Below are 17,969 nucleotides of genomic sequence, written 5' to 3'. Positions count from 1 at the left end.
AAAGAAAAGAGGGGAGGAAAGGAAAGAGGGGAGGAAAGGAAAAAGGGGAGAAAGGAAAGAGGAAATGAAAGGGTGTGGAGAGAAGGGTAGAGGAAGATAAGGCATCAATGGAGAACAAAGAAAACGAAGAAAGTAAGATAAGTAGGTGAAACGGAGGGAGAGAAAGGGGAAAGGGAGAGAAAGGGAAAATGGGAAAGAAAGGAAGAGCGGGGAAAAGAGGGAATAATAGTCTGAAGGAAAGAAGGATGGAGGGGAAAGACATAGATAAAGGAGAATGAGATAAAACGAGATAAAACGATGGAGGAAGGATAGGAAAGGAAGGTAGAGAGAGAGAAAGAGTAAATGAGGAGGGAGGGACGGGAGAAGGTGCAGGAGGAGGAGAAAGGGGAAGATGAGGTTGAAAGAGATGAAATGAAGAGTAAGGAAAAAGAAAGAGTAAAAAAACCAAGAAAAAGGAAGAAATGGAGGTGAAGAAAATGCAATAGAAGACGAGACATAGGAGACAAAGAAAGAGGGAGGAGGAAAAAAGATGACTGGAAGTGGGAGATAAGAAAATGTGATGATGGAAATGAGGATGCGAGGAAGGAGGAAAAGAAGGAAGAAAGAAAGGAAAGCATGAATGAAGGAAAGAAGGAATAACAAATAAATAACGAGAAAATATGAAATGAGGAACGTAGAAAGATGAAACAAAGAAGAAGGAAGAGAAGAAGGAAGAGAAAGAAAAAAGAATGGAAAGCATGAACGAATGAAGGAAAGAAGGAGAAGCGAATAAATAACAAGAAAATATGAAATGAAAAACGTAGAAAGATGAAACAAGAAAGGAAGAAGGAAGAGAAAAAGGAAGAGAGAGAAGGGAAAAAGGAAAACATGAACGAAGGAAGGAAGGAAGGAATAACGAATAAACAAAGAAAAAAAACACGAATGAAGCAGAAATATTAGACTCTTACGAAAGGCAAAAAGAACTCAGTGACCTAAAAATCCCAGCATCTATTTTTTTTTTCTTTTTTATTCCTTTTTTTTCACCCATCCTCTTTTTCTACTTTCCTTAAATCCTTCCTTCCCTTTTTATCTTCCTGTTTCCAATTTATTTTAACCGTCCTTCTTTCTTCCTATTTATTTCTTCACTTTTTCCTCTTTTTTTTTCTTTTTTCCATTCTTCCTCTTTTTATTCTTTCCTTAAATCTTTCCTTTTCTTATTTTTTTCTGTTTCATATTCCTTTTAACCGCCTTTCTCTCTTCCTATTTATTTCTCCATTTTTCCTCTCCCTTTTTTTCCCTTTTTTTTCCATTCTTCCTCTTCTTCCTTCCTCTATTTCTTCCTGCTCTTAGTTTCTCCTTTCATACTCCTTTTTTCTACTTTTCTCTTTTTGACATTTCTTCTTTCATTCTCTTCTTCCTTTCTTCTTTTCTTCTCTCCCTTAATCTAATCTAGTTTCCTATGTATATTGATTGTACTTTTCTCTCCATCTTTCTTTCTTCCCCTGCTTATTTTTCTTTGTTCTCATTCTTCTCTTTCCTCTTCCTTCTTTCTGTATATTCTTCCCCTCCCCTTTCTCTTTCTCGTAGTCCCATCTCTCTCTCTCTTCCCTTTCCTCCCTCTTCCCCCTTTTCTCTCTCTTCCCCCGTCCCTCTCCCTCCCTCCCTCTACTCCACAGAAATTCGTTTGCCGAGGTAGAGAAAACTTATCAAGGGGGAGACTGAAGTGTTTGGGTGGCTCAGGTTCGACATGCCTCTGTGACGTGGGTTGGATGGATTAGTTGGGAGGGTTAGGGAGTGGTTGGGTTAGGTGGGTGGGTTAGAGGGTGGTTGGGTTAGGTGGGTGGGTTAGGAAGTGGTTGGGTTAGGTGGGTGACGTGGGTTAGGTTGTGTAACGTGTGTATTGGATGAGTGAAATGGGTTGGTACAGTAGTGGGTGTAGATGTAGGTGATGGTAGGGGATGGTGAATGTAACTGGGGGTGGGGCTTAAGCTGTGGTGGGTGGATGTGGTGGTGAGTGTAAGTGGTGATGGGAGTACGTAGTGTTAGGTAAGAGGCGGTGGCTGAGATGTTAGCGTGCCGGTGTCGGCGCCGCGTCCAAGAGGACGAGGGTTCGAGCTCTGCCAGCCACTACAGCTGGGATTTTTCAGTCACAGCCGAGTGGCCTAAGACTACCCACATGCTGTCCTGAAGACCACCTATCAACCCAAACTTTATATTCTCTCTAAAGGGAAGCTCAATGATGAGTTCCAGGGCCAGCATGAGCCAAGCAAGCCGGCGCTACTATAAACCCTTGCCAGTGCCACAACGGGCTGGGGGTGACCATCAAGCCAAACCAAGAAAACCTACCGGCGCCATAGGCAGAAATGTAAAAAAAGATTTTTTTTTATGATCATGAACATTTGTAGGCCACTCACCTGCCATGGGAAAGGAGCTCGTCTTCATCCTTGCTTCCTCTTGTCTCGACCTGTTTCGCGTCTCTCGTCACCTGGAGATAGAGATACAGAAAATAATTAGAGATCCAGATTCGTTCTCTAACTTCACACTTGCTATAAAAAATAGGTTACGTATATTATCACACTTCCCCTCCTCTTCTTCTTCCTCCTCCTAAGAAATTTACTAGCGAATGCAGACCGGAGCGAAATTTCTGCAGCCTCAGATATAAATAAAGTTTGGGAAACATTCACAGAAACTTTAAGTTGAGCCGTGAATTTATCCGTACCATTCCGTAAAAATCGACCAAAAGCCAACTGAAAGCCTAAGTGGTGGAACAATCAACTCAAACGTAACTCCTATCTTTAAAAAAGGCGACAAGTCACAACCAGGTAAAATTATTATCGACCGATCAGTCTAACGTCAATCGTCTGCAGAATTTTGGAGACGATCATTCGCGGAAAAATGATAATATATTTTGAAGATAACAGACTAATTAAGGATTCGCAACATAGTTTTCGAAACAAGCGTTCCTGTTTGACTAACCTCCTCGATTTCTTCAAGTACAGCTTTAATGCATACGATGAAAGTCAATCAGTAGACATTATATATTTGGACTTTCAGAAAGCATTTGACAAAGTCCCTCACAACCGCCTCCTTAGTAAATTGCAAGCTCACGGTATAACGGTCGTCTCATCAGCTCTCCTCCTCCTACTGATAGTCTTCTACCTCTTAAATTCCGCCGCGATGTTGCCTCTCTTTCTATCTTCTATCGATATTTCCACGCTGACTGCTCTTCTGAGCTTGCTAACTGCATGCCTCCCCCCCCTCCGCGGCCCCACTGCACACGACTTTCTACTCATGCTCATCCCTATACTGTCCAAACCCCTTATGCAAGAGTTAACCAGCATCTTCACTCTTTCATCCCTCACGCTGGTAAACTCTGGAACAATCTTCCTTCATCTGTATTTCCTCCTGCCTACGACTTGAACTCTTTCAAGAGGAGGGTTTCAGGACACCTCTCCTCCCGAATTTGACCTTACTTTTGGCCACCTCTTCTGATTCTTTTATGGGAGCAGCGATTAGCGGGCTTTTTTTTTTTTGTGCCCTTGAGCTGCCTCCTTTGTTGTAAAAAAAAAAATTAATAAATAACTGGTAATATTCATAAATGGGTCAAAGACTGGCTTACCGACCGTAAACAGAGAGTTGTTATGAATGGTATATCATCTGACTGGCGAGATGTCAAAAGCGGTGTTCCACAGGGGTCGGTGTTGGGACCTGTTCTGTTCTTAGTGTACGTATTTGACACTGACGAGGGGCTATCGTGTAAAATATCGAAATTTGCCGACGACACAAAAATAGCCAGCAGAGTCACTACGACAATGGATAAAGAACACTTCCAAGCTAAACGTTTAAGTAGTTGGGCACGAACATGGCAAATGAATTTCAATATTGAAAAGTGCAAGGTTATGCATATCGGAATCAACAACGATCGTATTCATTATCAAATTAACGGAGTGCGACTTTCTGAAGCCAGCAAAGAAAAAGATCTTGGAGTAATAATTTCGAACGATGTTAAACCGAGTCAACATTGCACAGAAATAGTAAAAACTGAACGGATTTATTGGTCGTACATTTGAACATAAATCAGAAAAAAGTGATATTGACACTACAATTCGTTAGTTCGCCCACATCTTGAGTATTGCATTCAGTTTTGGTCTCCCTGTTACAGAAAAGATATAGATAAACTCGAGAGGGTGCGGCGTGGAGCTACTAGAATGATCCCTAGACTGCCAAACAAACCGTACGAAGACAGACTTAAAGAACTGAACTTATTCAGCTTATCACAGCGCAGGCTAAGAGGTGACCTTATCGAGGTGTTTAAAATTTTCAAGGGATTCGACAACGTTAATGTTCATGATTACCTTACAGTCTCCCAATCAAGTGTAACAAGAAACGATAGAAAATAACGAGGAAGCTTTTCAACTCAAATGAATCAAAACACTTCTTCTTCAACCGCGGTCATCAATGTATGGAATGGTCCGCCTCAAAACGTCGTCGAAAGCGGAACTATTTGCACGTTCAAAAACCGACTAGTCAAATATTTAGAAGCTAACCCGAACATCCGCTATTTTGTTCCGGTCTAACAGAAAGTAGTGTTAGCTTAGTTGTCGTGTATGATCTTCCTTCTGTCCATGTAAAATTCCATTGTAGTGTTTCTATACTACATGGTATTCTTCCTTTTCGTGCCAGCCTCGGCTGGAGGGACTGGTGGTAGGGGAGGAGCCTTCGCCTTTGCTGTCCTGTGTCTCTGACTCGTAGATTAGAGTAGATGGCAGCAACAACAAACAGCCTAGTTAGGACCAAAAGGGCTGTTACTGTTTGCTTTTCCTTTGTACTTTCCTTACCATTTACTTCTCACCCATCACCCCAACAGTTAACCATTCTCTCTCTCTCTCTCTCTCTCTCTCTCACCCTCTCTCTACCTCTCTCTCTCTCTCTCTCTCTCTCTCTCTCTCTCTCTCTCTCTCTCTCTCTCTCTCTCTCTCTCTCTCTCTCTCTCTCTCTCTCTCTCTCTCTCTCTCTCTCTCTCTCTCTCTCTCTCTCTCTCTCTCTCTCTCTCTCTCTCTCTCACACACACACACACACACACACACACACAAACACACACATCTCCACCCATCCCTCTATCTCCCCTCAGCCCCTTCCCTCTTTTTTCCAGCTCTCCCATCCCACACACACATCCCTTTCCTCCCACCATTTCCCCCAGACCCTTCCCTATTCTTTCCACACATACCCCTCCCATACATACGTCCCTATCACCCCCTTCTTCTTCCCCAGCCACATCCCTCTTGTTGCCATCCTTTCCCCACTCACACACACACACACACACACACACGTCTCTGTCCACCCCATCCATCTCTACCAGTCCCCATACATCTTTTTTTTTCCCCTCTCCACCCCATCCTCACGTCCCCTACCAATCCCTCCCTGAACCCAAGCCCCTTCCCTCCTCTTCCCATCCCACACAAGTCCCTACCAGCCCTCCCATCTCCACCCGTTGCCCCCTACTCTTCCTTCCAGCTCCCCCTCTCCCTCCCCCCCCACCCCCACACAGACACCCGGACCCGCCCTTAAGCCCCCCTCTTGCCCCCTCCCACTCGGTCCCAGCCACTCCACAGCTTATATCGTGCAGCTGCAATTTCGCGAGGGTTGAACGTCGTGCCTCCGAGAGAAATATTCAAAGACACGTCATAAAACTCGAAGGGATGTGCCGCGGGCTAAAAAGGACATTTCTCAGGAGTCAGCGTGAGCGGGGCGCCGTGAAAGAATCCTGCGAGATCAGCGAGGGAAAGGAGGACGAGGAGGAGGTCGAGGAGGAGGAGGAGGAGGAGGGCTGGCGTAAAGGAGGGAACAATGTCACTCCACTCTCATCTCTTTCCTCCTCGTCTTCCTCCACTTCCTCCTCCTAAAATCCACATTCAACCATCACTATCCACCCTCATAACAATCACCATCATAACCATCACAGTCGCAGCCTCCACCTCGCTGTCTTATCCTCCATCAACTCCAAAATAGCTCTCCTCTAATTCCACTACTCAGTTCACTACCATTTAACCTCAACACCACTTCCACTACTTCAATCAACACCACTACCTCCCGCTCTCTCCACTACCCCATCTACCACTTTTTTTCCCTCTCCATCATTACCATCACCATCTTCACCTTCTTCTTCATCTCCTCTGCATCATCCACGTTCACTCCACCAATTCCATCAACTCAACCATTTCCACCACCTCGATCTATCTCTCTCCACCACTCTATCCAACTCCTCTTTCATCCCTCAACCGTATCCACCATTATCTTTATCTCCTCCATCTTCTCTACGTCATCTGTCACTCCTCCACATTTCCACCTCTCATCTTCCACCACCTCCTTTTCCTTCACCTCCTCCACTTACCTCATGCATAGCCACAATCCGCAATCCAGCATTACCTTACCCAAACCCACACCATACTCACCCCTGCCCTTCCCTTATCTACCCTTTAACTTACCTTCCTTAGGGGTGGGGGTAGAAGAGGAGGAATAAAGGGTGGAGGGGTAGATAGGGTGTAGATGGATTGGGGTTGAGCTGAGAGAAAAGAGAAGAGAAGGGAGGGCAGAGAACGGAGGGCGGACGGTAGGGATCGACGCGCCTCACGAAATATGACGTGGTTCTCCCTTGTATATATTATTTTTCATGTAGGCCATCAGTCAGCGAAATGACGCGTATTCCCGCAGCCATTACACGCTGAGTTACCTGCCGCCCTGATGTAATGTTCCCGCGTCAGACACAGGGGGACGGGACACCTGGGGAGGAAGGGGGAAGGAGGGAAAAGGGGTGAGGAAGGGACAGTGGGAAGGAGGGACGCAGGTGGGGGAGGAGGGCTGGCGTGGCTGAGAGTGGAGGGGGGAAATTGGGGGGGAGGAGGCACATGGCGAAAGTTAAAGGTAGACGAGAGGGCCTGGGGGAAGCAGGGACATAGAGAGGAGGGACTGGGGGAGGCTGGGGGATGGTGAGACTGTGGGAAGGACGACAGAGAGAGGTAAGGGTCATACTGGGGCGGCTGGGGAAAGGAGGGGAAGGATGAGGACTGAGCAGCTTGGGGTGGAAGGATTGAGCTTGGGGAAGGAGGCACATGAGGGTAGACGAGAGGGACTGGGGGGGAAGGGGATTGGGAAAGCTGGGGGGATGGAGAGTTGGGACTGGGGAAGGGAAGGGTACTAGGGTGACTGGGGGGTGGAGGGGTGAGTCTCGGAGGGACATGCAAAGGGGTTGAAAATTTAAGTATAAGATAAGAAGACTGTGAGGATGAGGATGTGGAAGGAAGGGACATGGTGAAGGTAAAAGGTAGGAGGGAAATCTACGAAGGGAGGGAAAATAGAGGAAAACTGAATTGAGGGAAGAGGAGAGGAAATGGTAGGGAGAGGAGCGAGGGAGGAAGAGAGAAGACTGGAAGAGAGGGACATAGGGAAGGAAAGAGATAGTAGGAGGGAAGGATAAGAAGGGGAGGGATAATGGAGGAAAATTAGAGAGGGGAAGAGGAGAGGAAAGGGTAGGGAGAGAGGGAGATGAGAAAGAGGGAAGGGAAGAGAGAGAGAGAGAGAGAGAGAGAGAGCAGGAAAGATATAGAGGAAAGATTGCCAATTGGAAAAGTTAAGACGCAGACTATACAGAAAACAAAGAGGAAAGAGGAAATTAAAGAGGAAAGAAAAAAAGAAGAGGAAAGAGAATTTACATAGATATTCAGACCACACAGACCCAGTGATCACGACTACATGGCCAAAAAGACGCTGCATTTCTGCCTTGGCGAATATTAAGATGGGGGAAATGGCGGTCGAGCTTGTTTTATAAGGAGTCGATCGTGCTGCACCGGACCACTGAGGGGGAAGCTTGTTCCATTCTCGCACTACAACGCTGGTGATGAAAATTTTGGTGCAGGTTGAGTTTGTTTGTTTTCACTTTCGTTTTGTGTTATTATGTCTTGTTCTTATTTATTGTTTGTTTTCACAGCAAAGGAGACAGGTCAAGGGCACTAAAACAAATTGGGAATATAAAAAAAATAGCCAAGCGCTGCTCCGGCAAAAGAACAACAGAACAAGAGGCCGAAAGAGTCGTCAATTTCGAGAAAAGAGGTGTCTTGATACCCTCCTCTTGAAAGAGGTTAAGTCATAGGCAGGAGGAAATACAGATGAAGGAAGATTTTTCCAGAGTTTACCAGCGTGAGGGATGAAAGAGTGAAGATGCTGGTAGATCTTGCATAAGGGATTTGGACAATATAAGGATGAGCTTGAGTAGAAAGTCGTGTGCAGTGGGGCCGCGGGAGGAGGGGAGGCATGCAGTTAGCAAGTTCAGAAGAGCAGTCTGCATGAAAATATCGATAGAAGATAGAAAGAGAAGCAACATGGCGGCGGAATTTAGGAGGTAGAAGACTGTCAGTGGGAGAAGGGGAGTTGATGAGACGAAGAGCCTTAGAATCCACTCTGTCCAAGAGAGCTGTGTGAGTGGAGCCCCCCACACGTGAGATGCATACCCCATACGAGGGCGGACAAGGCCCATGTATGTGGATAGCATCTGTGCGGGGGAGAAAAACTGGCGGAGACGATACAGAACGCCCAACCTCGAGGAAGCTGATTTAGTGAGAGAGGAGATGTGAAGTTTCCAGTTAAGATTTTGAGTTAAGGATAGACCGAGGATGTTTAGTGTAGAAGAAGGTGACAGCTGAGTGTTGTCGAAGAATAGGGAATAGGAGTTTGGAAGATTGTGTCGATTTGGTAGGTGGAGAAATTGAGTTTTTGAGGCGTTGAAAGGCACGAGGTTTCTCTTACCCCAATAGGAAATGACACCAAGGTCTGTGGTTAGGTGTTCTGTAGTCTCCAGTCTGGAGTCTTGTAATTACTGTTGGGAGGGTCTTCTGTTGAAAGAAGTTGAATAATGCAGAGTAGAGTCATCAGCGTATGAGTGGATAGGACAGTTTGTTATGGAAAGATCATTGATGAATAACATTAAGAGAGTGGGTGATAAGACAGAGCCCTGGGGGACACCACTGTTGAAAGGTTTAGGGGAAGAACAGTAACCGTCTACCACAGCAGAGATAGAACGGTCAGAAAAGAAACTGCTCGGAGCGTGTCATCGATCATAATATTGTAATTTCAATTTGTCCACATTCATAAAGCCGCTAAGTATTTTTATACATTTTTCGTTCAATACCCCACGGAGGCAACAGAGAATATGCTGGAGAGAGAAAAGGAGCAGAGAAGGATGAAAAGGGAAAAGGGAATGATAAGAAGAAACAGCATAGAAAAAGAGGAAGAACGTGGGAGATAAAGAAGATAACAACTGGAGGGGGAGAGAAAGGGCAGAACTAAGGAAAGAAACCAAGAAGAGATGAGAAAAGCAGGAGGAGGAGGAGGAGGAGGAGGAGGAGGGGGAGGAGGAGGAATCGAGGAGTAACAACATGCAGAATGAAAACAAGGAAGAAGAGGACGGGAGGAAAAAGAAAAAAAGTACAATAAAAATAAACGAAAGCAACGGAAAAATAAAAGATGAGATGAAGAAGAAGAATGAAAAGACATAAAGCACGAGAGAAAAGGATAAGAAAATGGCGAGACAAAACCACCATGTTCCCTTCTCTACCCCAGATACCTCCCTCCTCCTCGTCCCTTCCTCCCTCCCTCTCCTCCACTCGGGGTATTGGGGGAGATAACTGGGCCAATTTTCGCGGCCTGGTGACGGGGCTGTGAGCTAAGGCGGCCCTCACTCACTGATAAAAGGCGGCCCGGGGTACAGTCCTCGCCGCCTCCACCACCACCACCACCACTACAGGGGGAAGAAGAACCAAGAGGGGAGGGGGGACTGGCGTGGCTAACGATGGAGTGGGGGGTACTGGGGAGAGGATCGACACTGGGAGAGGAAGGAAGGGGGTTACTGGGGGGGCGTGGGACTGGGGAAAGGACCAACAACACCACAAACACCACCACCACCACCACCAACAACAACAACAACAACACCAACAACAACAACAACAACAATACCTCCAGACGTCTTCTTCTGCTGATATAGAGAGACTCGTTGTTGTGTTTCCAAGGCTCATTCGCGTGTCTGTTCCTACTACTACTAATAATAATAACGTTACTGCTACATTTATACTACCACAGCAACTACTACTATATTTAACCAAAACTACAACTACTGCTACTACTACTACTACTACTACTACTACTACTACTACTACTACTACAGCTACTACTGTTACTACTACTCACACACACACACACACACACACACACACACGTATACGCACACACACACGCACCCCCCCCCCCCCACACATACACACTCTACATATTTTTTCTTAATTAAACTCATTTTCTTGCCTCTATTTTATCTTTCCCATGACATCTTTTATTCTTTATTTTCCGTCGTCGTCGTCTTCCTCCTTCTCCTCCTCCTCCTTCTTCTCCTTCTCCTCCTCCTCCTCCTCCTTTGCCTCCGCCTCCTCCATCCTTTCCCCCGTCACCCCTCCCTCTCTTACTCCCTTCCTTACCCTCCCTCCCTTTCTCTCTCTCTTCTTCCCTCACTTACTCTCATTCTTTCCCTCCCTTTACCTCCCTCCGTTCCCCTTTCCCTCCTCTTTCACCTACTCCCTTTCTTTCCCTCCCTTTCCCTCCCTCCGTTCCCCCCTTTCCCTCCTCTTTCACCTACTCCCTTTCTTTCCCTCCCTTTCTTTCCCTCCCTCCGTTCCTCTTTCCTTCCTCTTTCACCTTCTCCCTTTCTTTCCCTCCCTTTCCCTCCCTCCGTTCCCCTTTCCCTCCTCTTTCACCTTCTCCCTTTCTTTCCCTCCCTCCGTTCCCCTTTCCTCCTCTTTCACCTACTCCCTTTCTTTTCCTCCTTTCCCTCCCTCCGTTCCCCTTTCCTTCCTCTTTCACCTTCTCCCTTTCTTTCCCTCCCTTTCCCTCCCTCCGTTCCCCTTTCCCTCCTCTTTCACCTACTCCCTTTCTTTCCCTCCCTTTCCCTCCCTCCGTTCCCCTTTCCCTCCTCTTTCACCTACTCCCTTTCTTTCCCTCCCTTTCCCTCCCTCCGTTCTCCTCTTTCCCTCTTCTTCACTCACTCCCTTTCTTTCCCTCCCTTTCCCTCCCTCCGTTCCCCTTTCCCTCTTCTTTCACCTTCTCCCTTTCTTTCCCTCCTTTCCCTCGCCTACGTTACCCTTTCCTTCCTCTTTCACATACTCCCTTTCTTTCCCTCCCTTTCCCTCCCTCCGTTCCCCTTTCCTTCCTCTTTCACTTACTCCCTTTCTTTCCCTCCCTTTCCCTCCCTCCGTTCCCCTTTCCCTCATCTTTCACATACTCCCTTTCTTTCCCTCCATTTCCATCCCTCCGTTCCCCTTTCCTTCCTCTTTCCTTACTCCCTTTTTTTCCCTCCCTTTCCTCCCTCCGTTCCCCTTTCCTTCCTCTTTTCACTTCTCCTTTCTTTCCCTCCCTTTCCCTCCCTCCGTTCCCCTTTCCCTCTTCTTTCACCTACTCCCTTTCTTTCCCTCCCTTTCCCTCCCTCCGTTCCCCTTTCCCTCCTCTTTCACCTACTCCCTTTCTTTCCCTCCCTTTCCCTCCCTCCGTTCCCCTTTCCCTCTTCTTTCACTTACTCCCTTTCTTTCCCTCCCTTTCCCTTCCTCCGTTCCCCTTTCCCTCTTCTTTCACTTTCTCCCTTTTTTTCTCTCCCTTTCCTTCTTCGTTCCCCTTTCCCTCCTCTTTCACCTACTCCCTTTCTTTCCCTCCCTTTCCCTTCCTCCGTTCCCCTTTCCCTCTTCTTTCACTTTCTCCCTTTCTTTCCCTCCCTTTCCCTTCCTTCGTTCCCCTTTCCCTCCTCTTTCACCTACTCCCTTTCTTTCCCTCCCTTTCCCTCCCTCCGTTCCCCTTTCCTTCCTCTTTCACCCTACTCCTTTCTTTCCTCCTTTTCCCTCCCTCTGTTCCCCTTTCCTCTTCTTTCACCTCCCTTTCTTTTCCTCCTTTCCCTCCCTCAGTTCACCCTTTCCCTCTTCTTTCACTCACCCCCTTTCTTTCCCTCCCTTTCCCTCCCTCGTTCCCCTTTCCTCTTCTTTCACCTACTCCCTTTCTTTTCCCTCCCTTTCCTCCTCAGTTCACCTTTCTCCTCCTCTTTCACCTACTCTCTTTCCCTCCTTTCCCTCCCTCCGTTCACCCTTTTCCCTCCTCTTTCACCCTACTCCCTTTCTTTCCCTCCCTTTCCCTCCCTCCGTTCCTCTTTCCCTCTTCTTTCCACCTCCCTTTCTTTCCTCCCTTTCCCTCCTCCGTTCCCCTTTCCCTCTTCTTTCACCCTACTCCCTTTCTTTCCTCCCTTTCCCTCCCTCAGTTCACCCTTTCCCTCCTCTTTCCACCCTACTCCCTCCCTTTCCCTCCCTCCGTTCCCCTTTCCCTCCTCTTTCACCTACTCCCTTTCTTTCCCTCCCTTTCCCTCCCTCCGTTCCCCTTTCCTTCCTCTTTCACTTTCTCCCTTTCTTTCCCTCCCTTTCCCTTCCTACGTTCCCCTTTCCCTCCTCATTCACCTACACCCTTTCTTTCCCTCCCATTCCCTCCCTCAGTTCACCCTTTCCTCTTCTTTCCTTTACTCCTTTCTTTCCTCCTTTCCCTCCCTCCGTTCACCCCTTTCCTCCTCTTTCACCCCTACTCCCTTTCTTTCCCTCCTTTCCCTCCTCCGTTCCCCTTTCCTCCTCTTTCCTCCTCCCTTTCTTTCCCTCCCTTTCCCTCCCTCCGTTCCCCTTTCCCTCCTCTTTCACCTACTCCCTTTCTTTCCCTCCCTTTCCCTCCCTCCGTTCCCCTTTCCTTCCTCTTTCACCTACTCCCTTTCTTTCCCTCCCTTTCCCTCCCTCCGTTCCCCTTTCCCTCTTCTTTCACCTACTCCCTTTCTTTCCCTCCCTTTCCCTCCCTCCGTTCCCCTTTCCTTCCTCTTTCACCTACTCCTTTCTTCTCCCTTTCCCTCCCTCCGTTCCCCTTTCCTTCCTCTTTCACTTACTCCCTTTCTTTCCCTCCCTTTCCATCCCTCCGTTCCCCTTTCCTTCCTCTTTCACCTACTCCTTTCTTTCCCTCCTTTTCCTCCTCCGTTCCCCTTTCCTTCCTCTTTCACTTACTCCTTTCTTTCCCTCCCTTTCCTTCCTCCGTTCCCCTTTCCTTCCTCTTTCCTTACTCCCTTTTTTTCCCTCCCTTTCCTCCCTCCGTTCCCCTTTCCCTCTTCTTTTCCCTCTCCTTTCTTTTCCTCCCTTCCCTCCCTCCGTTCCCCTTTCCTCCTCTTTCACCTACTCCCTTTCTTTCCCTCCTTTCCCTCCTCCGTTCCCCTTTCCTCTTCTTTCCTTACTCCTTTCTTTCCCTCCTTTCCTTCTCCGTTCCCTTTCCCTCTTCTTTCCTTTCCCTTTCTTTCCCTCCTTTCCCTTCCTTCGTTCCCCTTTCCCTCCTCTTTCCTACTCCCTTTCTTTCCCTCCCTTTCCCTTCCTCCGTTCCCCTTTCCCTCTTCTTTCACTTTCTCCCTTTCTTTCCCTCCCTTTCCCTTCCTTCGTTCCCCTTTCCCTCCTCTTTCACCTACACCCATTCTTTCCCTCCCTTTCCCCTCCTCCGTTCCCCCTTTCCTTCCTCTTTCACCTACTCCCTTTCTTTCCCTCCCTTTCCCTCCCTCTGTTCCCCCTTTCCCTCTTCTTTCACCTACTCCCTTTCTTTCCCTCCCTTTCCCTCCCTCAGTTCACCCTTTCCCTCTTCTTTCACTCACTCCCTTTCTTTCCTTCCCTTTCCCTCCCTCCGTTCCCCTTTCCCTCTTCTTTCACCTACTCCCTTTCTTTCCCTCCCTTTCCCTCCCTCAGTTCACCCTTTCCCTCCTCTTTCACCTACTCCCTTTCTTTCCCTCCCTTTCCCTCCCTCCGTTCACCCTTTCCCTCCTCTTTCACCTACTCCCTTTCTTTCCCTCCCTTTCCCTCCCTCCGTTCCTCATTCCCTCTTCTTTCACCTACTCCCTTTCTTTCCCTCCCTTTCCCTCCCTCCGTTCCCCTTTCCCTCTTCTTTCACCTACTCCCTTTCTTTCCCTCCTTTCCTCCCTCAGTTCACCCTTTCCTCCTCTTTACCCTACTCCTTTCTTTTCCTCCTTTCCCTCCCTCCGTTCACCCTTTCCCTCCTCTTTCACCTACTCCCTTTCTTTCCCTCCCTTTCCCTCCCTCCGTTCCCCTTTCCTTCCTCTTTCACTTTCTCCCTTTCTTTCCCTCCCTTTCCCTCCCTCTGTTCCCCCTTTCCCTCTTCTTTCACCTACTCCCTTTCTTTCCCTCCCTTTCCCTCCCTCAGTTCACCCTTTCCCTCTTCTTTCACTTACTCCCTTTCTTTCCCTCCCTTTCCCTCCCTCCGTTCACCCTTTCCCTCCTCTTTCACCTACTCCCTTTCTTTCCCTCCCTTTCCCTCCCTCCGTTCCCCTTTCCCTCTTCTTTCACTCACTCCCTTTCTTTCCCTCCCTTTCCCTCCCTCCGTTCACCCTTTCCCTCCTCTTTCACCTACTCCCTTTCTTTCCCTCCCTTTCCCTCCCTCCGTTCCCCTCTCCCTCCTCTTTCACCTACTCCCTCTCTTTCCCTCCCTTTCCCTCCCTCTGTTCCCCCTTTCCTCTTCTTTCACCTTCTCCTTTCTTTCCCTCCCTTTCCCTCCTCCGTTCCCTTTCCCTCTTCTTCACTCACTCCCTTTCTTTCCCTCCCTTTCCCTCCCTCCGTTCCCCTTTCCCTCTTCTTCACTCACTCCCTTTCTTTCCCTCCCTTTCCCTCCCTCCGTTCCCCTTTCCCTCTTCTTCACTCACTCCCTTTCTTTCCCTCCCTTTCGCTCCCTCCGTTCCTCTTTCCCTCTTCTTCACTCACTCCCTTTCTTTCCCTCCCTTTCCCTCCCTCCGTTCACCCTTTCCCTCTTCTTCACTCACTCCCTTTCTTTCCCTCCCTTTCCCTCCCTCTGTTCCCCCTTTCCCTCTTCTTTCACCTTCTCCCTTTCTTTCCCTCCCTTTCCCTCCCTCCGTTCCCCTTTCCCTCTTCTTTCACCTTCTCCCTTTCTTTCCCTCCCTTTCCCCACCCACCGCCCTTACAGCCACAATAGAATGATGACCAAATATTAAAAAAAAAAATCCTCCGTTCTCTTTCCCCCTTACCCTCCCTTACTCCCTCCCTTTCCCTTCCCTGTTTTCCTCTTCTGTACATTCTTCACTCCTGTCAGAAACATGACCCATTTAGCATCAACAGATCACCCACCAATCAGCCCCCCACACACCCCATCCCCCTTTCATCTCTCTCACTTCCCCCTTTTTTTAATCAGATATAAAACAAGAAATGGAAGTGTATTTGGGCGAAGAATGACAAGTAGAGGGAGATGAGGGAGGAGGGAGAGGATGGAGAGGAGGAAAAGGAGGGAGATAAAAGGGAGAGAGAGGAAGAAGGAAGGAAGAAAAGAGGAAGGAGAAAAGGAGAGAGAAAGGAGGAGGGAAGGAGGAGAGAAGAAGGAGGGAGAATGGAAGGAAAGGAGGTAGAGGAGGAGAAGGAGGGAGAGAAAGGAGGGAGGAAGGGAAGGGGAGGAAGGGAGAGGAGAAAACGAAGGGAAGAAGGGAGAGGAACATGGAGGTATTATACCCCCATGGAGAGGAGGGAGAGAAGAAAAAGAGGGAGGGAAAGGAGTGAGGAAGAGAAGGAGAGAAGGGAGGGAGAGCGGGGCGAAGTTATTCAGGGAGATATAGAGAGTGGGTATTTTCTCACCCTGCTACACCCTTCCCCATCACCCTTAAAAATTTCTCACCCTTCCACCCTGTCAACAATCTCTCCCTCCCTATCCCTTCCAATCCCTGCACCATCCACTCCCCCTTCTCCCTTTGCGACCTCCCCCTACACTCCTTCTCCTCCCTGTTCATTCTTACTCTACCTCCCTCCCTTTTTTCGCCCTTTTCTCACCCTTTCCTCCCCTATCAATTCCTTGCTCTCCTATCACCTATCTTTTTTTATCAAGGGTGTAGCAAAAGAGGAAATGGGTTAAGGGAAAAGGTTCAGTTGGGGGAAGAGGAGAGAGAGTGGGATATAACCTTCATACACCCTTTCTCCCTTTATCCTCCCTATCATCCTTCTCTCCCTTAAAACACCCTCATTTTCCCTTTTTCTCCCTCCCTCTTTCATCTTTTCACACATCTCTCTCCCCTCCCCATTTTACGTTCTATTACCATCCCATTACCTTTATTCACCCTATTCTCCCTTTTCTCTCCCTATCACCCTTCATTCATTCATTCCCTTCATCTTTCATTCTTTCACCCTTTTCTCTGCTCTCCATTTCAAGCTCTTCTACTATACTATTACTTCTTCATCTTTATTCACCCTGTTCTCCCTTTTCTCTCCCTATCACCCTTCATTCCCTCCCAACATCCCCATTTCATTCCCTTCCTCTTTCACCCTTTCACCCTTTTCTCTTCTCCCCATTTCAAGCTCTTCTACTACTACTATTTCATCTTTATTCACCCTGTTCTCCCTATTCTCCATATCACCCTTCTCTCCCTCCCAGCACCCTTCACCCTGTTCTACCTCACCCCGCTGATACTCCCTTAACCCTTTCAAAATTTTATCCCTTGCTTTTCCTATTCACTTATTATCCCAACACTTACCTTTTTCCTCCCCCCTAACCCCCTATTATCCTATTATTCCCTATTATTTTCCCTTTACTCTTTCCTCCCTTCCCTCCCCTTTCATCACCCCCTTCCTCTCACACCCACACCCGCACACCTTCACATGCTCGTCATATAACAATTTCTTTTTTTTCCTTTTTTTACGGACCCACTAATTTATGTCAACCAATTTAGTTTTCCCCGTGAATTTAGTTTCGCTGATGAATTGCCTTGTTTTGTTTTGTTGTTGTTTTTTTTTGTGTTTTTTTTTGCGGTAAAAGATAAATAAAGGGAACGCGCAGACTGTAAATGTAAAGAGACAAGATGAGTGAGCTTTGTATACGTGTGGTTGAGAGAGAGAGAGAGAGAGAGAGAGAGAATGAAAAAATAAAAAAAACAGCGGACGACAATCACTCCAGTATAGGCAAGAAAGAAAGTGCACAGGGGAGGCCGTTACAAAGGTTCTCTCTCGGACCCTCAACTAAACTGAACTGATGAGGCGTGGCAGGGTGCGGCGAGGATGGCGGCCGTCAGAGGGCGAGGATTGAGGGGATGGAGAGACGGGCGTAGGAAGAAACTGAATGCCACGGAAATAAGGGAGACATCCAGGGGGTTGAAAATAGTAAGGTAAAGAAGGGGACATGGATGGCTGTCAACAGAGGGCGTGGGAGTAGGGCTGGAGAGACGGGCGTAAAAGTATATTAACTAGCACTAACTAAACTAAGTAGCCTATAGGCGTTCAGAGGGATAAAAATAATATTAGTGAGGAAACGAAGATGGTGTGGATGTGGATGGCTGAAGAGAGTGGCGTAAGAGTAAACTGAGTAGCAAGGGAGTAAGGAAGACATGCAAAGGGGCTGAAAATATAATTAAGGAGGTCACGAGGATGGCGGAAACAGGAGTGTTGGGTGGATACATAGTCCTGTGTTCATAGCTGGGCGCTATTGCGATAAGTTATCGCGATACTTTATCGCTGATAACAAAATCGGGTTATCGGCCATCCGCTACTTATTTATACATATATATATATATATATATATATATATATATATATATATATATATATATATATCTATATATATATATATATATATATATATATATATATATATATATATATATATATATATATATATATATATATATATATATATATATATATATATATATATATATATATATATATATATATATATATATATATATATATATATATATATATATATATATATATATATATATATATATATATATATATATATATATATATATATATATATATATATATATATACATATATCGGTATCTTCGTTACTTTTGTAACCAAACTAGCGATAATCGCTACCTCTTTCCGCCTTTCAGAAAA

General features: G+C 47.0%; 1 protein-coding gene across 1 annotated transcript in view; it reads right to left on the bottom strand.

Moving 5' to 3' along the window:
* Nucleotides 1-17,969, bottom strand: part of LOC127001188 (serine-rich adhesin for platelets-like) — a 199,854-nt gene that overhangs the window by 143,675 nt on the left and 38,210 nt on the right. The window contains exon 2 of the mRNA XM_050865403.1: nt 2,394-2,464. Coding sequence (XP_050721360.1) covers nt 2,394-2,421 — 28 coding nt within the window. The 5' untranslated portion in view covers nt 2,422-2,464. The remainder of the gene's footprint in view (nt 1-2,393; nt 2,465-17,969) is intronic.

This window comes from Eriocheir sinensis, chromosome 20 (genome assembly GCF_024679095.1).
Source record: "Eriocheir sinensis breed Jianghai 21 chromosome 20, ASM2467909v1, whole genome shotgun sequence".
Classification (NCBI taxonomy): domain Eukaryota; kingdom Metazoa; phylum Arthropoda; class Malacostraca; order Decapoda; family Varunidae; genus Eriocheir; species Eriocheir sinensis.
Note: the sequence above shows the minus strand (reverse complement) of the source record. Positions and strands in the feature narration are given on the sequence as shown.